General features: G+C 41.6%; 1 protein-coding gene across 1 annotated transcript in view; it reads left to right on the top strand.

The window, feature by feature from the left end:
* Window positions 1-6,804: 6,804 nt before the first annotated feature.
* Window positions 6,805-7,994, top strand: part of BNIP3 (BCL2/adenovirus E1B 19kDa interacting protein 3) — a 27,520-nt gene continuing 26,330 nt past the window's right edge. Inside the window, exon 1 of the mRNA XM_009326007.1 lies at window positions 6,805-6,892. Coding sequence (XP_009324282.1) covers window positions 6,805-6,892 — 88 coding nt within the window. The remainder of the gene's footprint in view (window positions 6,893-7,994) is intronic.

The following is a 7,994-nucleotide window of genomic DNA, read 5'->3' on the forward strand; positions in this document are numbered from 1 at the left end:
TCTGGTACGATGAACTGTCTCCAGAAATGCTGAACATCCACAGCTCCAGGCCAGCTCCAGTGCCAGCCATTCATCAGGTCTGAGACACAAACGCAATAACCATCCATCTCATATTTGTTTTCCTCTCCCTCTATGGTCCCTGCCAACAGGATGCTGCTGTATGGGATGCATAGGGCTCCTCTGAGCCCCATGAACCCATGGCAGCTCCCAGGCAGGATCTGGGGTGCTCCCAGCACCACTGTATTGATCCTACAAGCTTATTTTCCTGATCCAAAATGTCCCAGTTCCCCATTACACCAGATAATTGAGAACTAACTGACTTTTTTTCTTCCCCAGGGTTATTTTCCAACATTTTTTTTTACTATCTCACTTTAAAACAAAGATAAGCAAGATGTTGTCACTGCCACTATAAACTCTATTTGCTAATAACTCACAAAAGCAAGTGCAAGAGAGACAGCAAAGGCTTCAGGTCCAGCCCCGTTCAGCTCTGGGTGCTGCAGGCAGGGGATCACTGCCAGGTTTTGCGGATGATGCTCAGTGCAGGGAGATTGGGAAGTGCCTGTGGGGCAGGGGTGCCCGCAGCCTAAGCCCTGCTTCCATCGCTACCAGGGGGAGCCCCGTCCACTCCCTGAGACCTGGCCCTTGGAATTTAAAACCATGAGTAAGTGTAATTGTTCAGATGAATGATTAGCCTGTTACTATGGAGAATGAAAGCTGAAAGTTTACTTCCAGAAGCATCTAACCAAGAAGTGTTTGAAAGTTCAGCCTGTGACAAATTAGCAAACATGTACTTTAACTACATAAAGTCTTTCCCTTCAATTTTTAATTAGAAGCAAGAATGTGGATGTCATTTACATACAAGGATTTTCTTGTTTTTCTTCCACTGCTAGTACAACTGAACCCCAATCATACCCTGCAAATCTCCATGGATTTAATAAAGTCTTCAGGGCTACAAAACTTCCGACCATCAGGCTTTTGAGATACAGAGTACTCCAGCAGCAGTCAAAAATTGGTGCAGAAAAGATAAGTAAACAATTTTTACATCTATCCACAGCCATAAATCTGTTTAAACCATTAAAAGATCATCAGCTATAGTTTGGGAGGTGTTTACCAGCAGGAACTTCAAATATTTCTTCTATTAAAGGGCCTTGACTCCATAGGTACCATGGGATAGCCCATGGTTGAGGGATGTGGGGTAAAAAGCAGCAACAAGGACAATTTCACAACCCCCCCGAGACCTGTGGATTTCCAAGCCTTCTGCTGCTGCCCTGGGGCTGGGCCCTGCCCACTGCTGGGAGTGAGTATTTCCAAAGTTGGCCCTTTCTCCCTGTGACCCACATCCAACACTGTGTCTGAGATGATACACCAGTGCCACAGGGCACGAAGACCACCACAAAAGGGGGGTAGCAGGAAGCCTTTGAGGAGCATCTGTCCACACCAGCACACTATCATGGAGAACACCAAAAGCCACGTACACCTGCACCGCCACAGGTCTCGTACTTATGAGTGTCATTTTGCAATGAGAAAAACAAGAGGTGCCTGTTGGTGATGATGGGACCTTACTGAGAGAAATGCTGGCTGGAAGCGCTGTGCTACAGTAAATCTTCCACTGGTTCTGTTACCAACATCTATAGATCTAAACAACTGTGCAGATAGAAACACTGGCCCAGAGCTGATTCAGTCACCGGTGTAAAATGAGAAATAAAAGGTATAATTGAAAGCTTTAGAATGGATTTAAGGGGTGAATGAGTAAGAAAACAGAAGAATAAAATTTTCATGGCATGCAGGAGACCATAAGGTGAGTATTTGAATTTAAAAAAAAAAAATCAATATCAGCCTGAAGTGCTACAGAATCACAATTTAAAATAGCAAGACTTGAGACCCCCGAGGACACCGCACAAGCTCTCTGGGCAGCCTGTTCTGCCCGCTTGGCTGTCCTCCTGCTGCAAAAGTTTCTGACCACAGCTGGTCAACACACTGGCCTTCCTTCAAAGCACTGGGAGGCACCAGTCTGAATCTTCCCACAGGTAGAGAATCCCACCAGATTCACCCTAATTATACACTAACTACGGCAATGTCTCTGAAAGGGGGGGGAGAAAAGGAGGAAGGGCTGTAACATCTCTATTTCTTCCTCACTGATTTTGTATGCTCCTGATTTCCACTGCTTTGTTTTTGGTATAATATCTGAAAGAAAATATGTTGTTTTGAGCTAAATAGACATCTTCTGTGATCAAAGTTTGCCTTGTCTCACCCTTCTTCTCTTCCTGCTTCTCTTTATAGCACAGGTTAAGGTGAAAAAAAATTATTTTTGTTTGACCCACACTGACAACTTTTTAGCATACAGCCATATGAAAGGAAAAAGAAAACAAGTTTTACCACAGGCCTTTGAAAACACAAGTATTTGTGCCTTACTGCCAGTTGGGAACTTCTATTCCTTCTTTCCCCACCACATACTTCAAATCCCAAGACGCAAATAGACCCCATCCTTCCCCACTGGACAAGAAGCCGCTATGCGCACCGTGTTCCTCCCCAGTGGAATTATTTGGAAGACGCAGCCCAGCCGACGTGATCTGTGAAGGCTGAGCAAGACTCGCTCAATCCATTTGCAGTGATAACATCACTGTTGCTAACTGGATTTAAAGAAAAGATTACTTTCTTCACTGGCAAACGGGCTTGTAGCCAACAAGATTTTGAAAACAAATACATGCTCAGGAACAACTTACCCACGCAGCAGCTTTAAAAAACCCCAAGCCCAGCAGAATCCCTCCTGATGGGAGCAGCTGCAGTTGCTATGGAGCCTGGGCTGCCCGCACAGCCGTGCCCTTGATGTGCTTTGCTTTATTTCAGACTGTCTTCTGCCTGTCTTGTAGCAGACTGCTACTGCATCCCTGCCCTGTGCTTTCTTTTTTTTTTTTTTTAACAGAAAGGCCGTAATTCTGTTGCAGATCAGTAAATTATATTTACAGTAAGATCTCAAAGGGCCATACGCAAAAAGCAATATCTGAAGCACACAGCTACTGTGATGAACTTTGCTGACTGAAGAATTTTTATGATGGATTTATTTCTAAATATTTGAGTCAAAATATTAAGATTAAAAAATTGTAATGTTGATGTCAAAAATGAAATGAAGTGTTTTAGAATGACATTTGAATTTTTAAATTGCTTACATTTAATTAAAAACAAGAGTTTAAAAGTCCTATTTTAAAACATTTTCTTCCAAAAAGAATGCATTTGTGTCAGGTGGTAAGTTTTTATTCTATCTGGGAGGGGCTTAAAGGAAGAAAGAAGTTTCCCAATAAGGAAAAACATTTCTGAGATGTTTCAGTTGGGCTAGTACATTAACTAAGCGAATAGTTTTCATTGTCATGTGTTAGTATAGGCTATCCCTCTATGAAAAACCAAAATCTCAAAAGAATCTAGACAAAAATCCAAACTGATCCCAGCAAGTCTGCAAGACCAGCTGGATCCTGACGCTGCAGCTGACACAGAGCAGCAGAGGCACAGGCACACCACCATGTGAATGATGCCATCATCCTGCGAGGCAGTAGCTTGCATCTGAGGAGCTCAAGGTTAGGACCAAATCCACAAAGCACAGAACAGTCTACATGCAATTTGCACTTTATTTCTTTTTTAAAAGAAACACAAAAAACCCAACAGTTGCCTAAAGCCCAGGCAGGACGAGGAATGGATCTCTTCCTGCTCTAATCTAGTCAGCTCCAGCAAACTGATTCAAGAGGGGTTGGGAGAAGAAAGCTTCTTACTCAACCAGGAAGCAGGATGGGTTTTTTTCCTGCTATTGCCAAAGAGAAGGGACCTATAAATTTTGTTCTTCTCTGTCCTTTATCATCTCTGATAAAGCATCATCCAAGCTTCATCTTCAAAGTAGATGTGGTACAATGCTTTAAAAAATGCTTTAAAAAAACCCCCAAAAACCCAAAACCTATATCCCAGAGAGAATATTACAAATATTTCAGAATCCAAATTAAACTTTATGAAGAGGTACTGTAAGCCTGCCAAATGTGATATTTTACATACAACTTTGGCTCTAAAAGCTCCTTTCTAGTCCTCTTCTCATGAATGAGACAGCAATTAAAATAGTCACAGATTTCTGAAAAGCAGTCTAACATAAAGTGCTTATGATGTACTGCACAAAGGCATTTTTGGAAAACAATAACCTAAAACCATTATGGGTTGTAAAGGAAATTAAGCAATATTCTAATCTCCAGGGGCAAGTTGGGGCCATTCAGGTTTCCACTTCCTTCAGACTTCTGATGTTTAATACAGACTTTATAGACAGGTGGTAGGCAGGACACAATCCAAATCCAGAAACCGGTTTGAACTTCCATATCAAAACACAACAGTAATGAGATAACTATAGTTTTGTAACAAATACTGCTACTAATCCCACCTGCATGACTGATGGCCTAAATTTAGGTGTAATAAAACTGATTTTGGCTGTAAATAACATGAAATAATGCCTCAAAATTTTGACTCAAAGTGAGTCAAGCTAGTGTTTGGAATCCAAAACTCTGAGGAAACTTGAGGGACCTAAGCTTGCACTTACGTTACTTTAAATAGATGAGTCACATTAATACGAAATAAGCATGCATGAAGTGATGTTGATAATCACAACCTTGAGTGAGCGAACCAAAGCTAAGTTTTATGAGAAGTCACTGATAAACAAAAGTTGCTTTTTTTTAAAATAGCATCCAAGTTTATGCACGCTATCACCTATTGCACCTGAAGCACTCACCTGGGGAAAGGGGTCTGTTGCCTATTTTCCATGTGAGGAAATGTCCCCATTTACATCAGTGAATGTAACTGATGTGTATGTCTAGGTCCTTTGGGCAAAATAGTAATTATTGCTCTTAACAAGATAAAATACTTCAGGTCCTCAATGTTGATCATAGTGGGGGCAGGGAGATGGGAATCTTTGTGAGAAAAAATTAGTTTCTCTTTTGTACAGTTTGACTTCCCTTTTCCTAAAGAGTTTATACTTTTTATAGAGAGCTCATATAGATATAAACTCATATATATCTATATGTGTGTATGCATATATAAATATATATTAAAATAATTGGGTTCTGGTACGGCATTACTTAATAAATCAATCACAGCAATCGGAAGCATACAGGTCATACCCAGTACTAAACACCTTAGCATATTATCCAAGCACTAAAGATTATTTTTACAAGAAGGTCAAAGGGCAAAATCTTCCCAAGTACCCCAGGGAATTATGCCTTGAGGCTACTTCTACATTTGTTTACGCGCCTAGAAGTGGGTTCTGATCTACAGTTTTAAATATCCAGTTGCTTTGTTCAAAATTAACTCTAATTAATTAGTTATGTGCTCAGCCCACGCAGCTCGAAGAGCAGCGTTGGATGACTGCAGCACCAAGGCAAGCCTGAGACAGTAAAACTTAGACAACCCAATAATCAGTCGATGGCTCATCCTGCTGGTAACTGTGTTAAACATGCAATGCAGGCATATGCTCAGCAGCTCAGCAACGCAGCAGCAGGCTTCATGCTGCAAGTCACTAACAGTAAGAGGCAATAAACAAGAGCTGAGAGGCCATCAGCAGCTTCAGCGCAAAGTCAGTCAGTAAGTTCGTGCCACCGCTGAAACAGGCAAAGCCCAACACTGGGGGCAGCTGGAGTTACCTGTTTGGGGGCACACAGAGGTGGCCATTTCGGCATATGCTTACATAACCTGAGTTATTCAAGAAAGTGCTACTGAAAATGCCTGCCCCACCTCGAAACTGTTATGTCCATACGTGACACGGTGTGCCTGGAGCTGAGAGTACAGACACGGGGACTGCAACACAGGCATCAAAATGATGATAAACAGACAGAAGATACTTCCAATGCTCTTAAATCACACCCAGAGTTACTCTATACATTCCTAGAAAGGCGGTATTTAAAGAAGTGATAAAGAGATAATGGATGCTAAGGCAAACAAAAAGATGAGGCGTTAAGCCTGAGGGTTGGCTGGAGGCAGAAGCAATGTATTTCACAATTTCCAGAACAGTTTTTATTAGTAACTGAATTACCTGGTTTCATTTAGTGCTGGTATACAGTAGTACCTTCAAACTCTTTTCCAAAGATGCATCTGTTGTTTTAACAAATCCTTGCATCTTTTGCTCCCTATCTTTCACTCATGATTTGGAGATCTATGTGTACATCTATTTCTATGTAGACATTCCTTCCCAGGAGGTACATCTACTCTTGAGCTGACTGATGCTACTTGATACCACTGTTGATTGACATAGAAATATAAGCAGAAGAAAAATATTCATGCCTGTATAATATTCTTCAGTGTCAAACACAGTTGTTGAGTGACTTATTTTTAAATGACAGTAATGATATTTTCAGTAGAAGCACCTGTTTTTCTTTAGTTTCACATGTTTATTCACAACACTGAGTTAATCAGCAACTTTTTCCCCCTCACATAACTGTTACTGCTCTTACAGTAAAATAGATCCAAACATTTCTGACAGCATCAGGGGCATGGAAAGCAATTATTATGTTGAGATGGACGACTAAACCAGACCTGTTGCTGATGCCCAGCCCCTTGCCAATACCAATAAATAGGCCACTGCCAATGAATAAGCGTCTTCTTTGTTCAGGGCCATTTTGGATTTTTCAAAAGCATGCAGTGCTTGTTTAAGTCTGCTCCTGTTGAGTATTTTGGCTCTCCAGCCTCTAGCTTTAGCTGACGGAATAAATTTCTTACATCTTTTTCTTCCACATGAACTCTGTACACACAGAAAATGCCCAACTTCTTATCTAGGAAAGGGAATGCACCATGGGCCATGAAGATCATTTGCTTTCCACTCCTGATGTTCCTTACGAGAGGTTGCTAGAGACATTGGAGAGCAAATACAAGCCATGCTGTAAGGCCAGCCCCTGTCCCCAAGGCCTACTTCATTCCCTTGCCATACATGCCTCTCTGTAGTGCCAGATATAGATGGTGATAATGGAGAGAAGACAGAAGAAAAAGCACAACACCTATAGTTTCCTTCTCCCAAGCAAAATCCAGACTTTCCATCAAGATTATGGAGTCTCAGCTTTCCCAGGCTGTCGATGGCAGATGCTCTACCCAAATAAGACACCAGCCCAGCAATAGCTGCTCACACCTGCATTGACCAGTGCACCAGGTACAGCATTAACTCATTCTGCCATCCCCAAGGCGTTCCTGGGGCTTTCACATGGTAAAGCAGTATTCACAACATAGGCCATTAATAGAAGGGCAATAGGGATTCCTCCACCTCAGCTTAACTTTTGGCAGAAAGAAAAATAATTCTCACAATGGTATGTATTTTACAACTAAGGGAGGGAAAAAAGTTTTATGCTAAGAGCTTTTTCCCAAATTTTTACAAGTCATTTACCAAGCGGCACATTACACAGCAGCAGAGCTTGCTCCAGCTGCCTGTGGGTGTTCTGAGGATTTTATTCATCTTCCTGCTCTCCTGTGGGTTTGGATGTACCACGTCTGTCAATACCAAATTGATTCTGGCCATCTACTGCCATCCTGCTGGTAACCCAGCACTTCTGAAGAAAGTAATTTCACACACTTCCCTATTTCAGATTTTCCCTTTGAACAAACAAAATAAGAATTAAAAAAAAAACAAACACAAAACTTTGAGGGAAAAAGAGCATAGTTACATTTTTCTGCTCCTACTCTTGACAATGAACCTGACACACAAACTCAGTTACTCTCCCTGTCCTCTGCACTGTCTGCTTTGCCTGTCTCAGCCAGTTCAGACATCCTTACCCACCACTTACTTCACACAGCACAGCTCCAGGAGCATATCAAGCATTCCTCTCTTTTCCATTCCTCTTCAAATCTGTGGTAACTCCCATTTTCTGGGTTGCTTGCTTCTCTGCTATATTTTTGCTTAATTTGTGATTATAAGATCTTATCAGGCCAAAACCATAAGCCAGACTTAAGCAACACACAGATATTTTAGTAAGGGGGGGGGGGGGGATAGAAAA

Source organism: Pygoscelis adeliae, unplaced genomic scaffold (genome assembly GCF_000699105.1).
Source record: "Pygoscelis adeliae isolate BGI_AS28 unplaced genomic scaffold, ASM69910v1 Scaffold4, whole genome shotgun sequence".
Taxonomy (NCBI): domain Eukaryota; kingdom Metazoa; phylum Chordata; class Aves; order Sphenisciformes; family Spheniscidae; genus Pygoscelis; species Pygoscelis adeliae.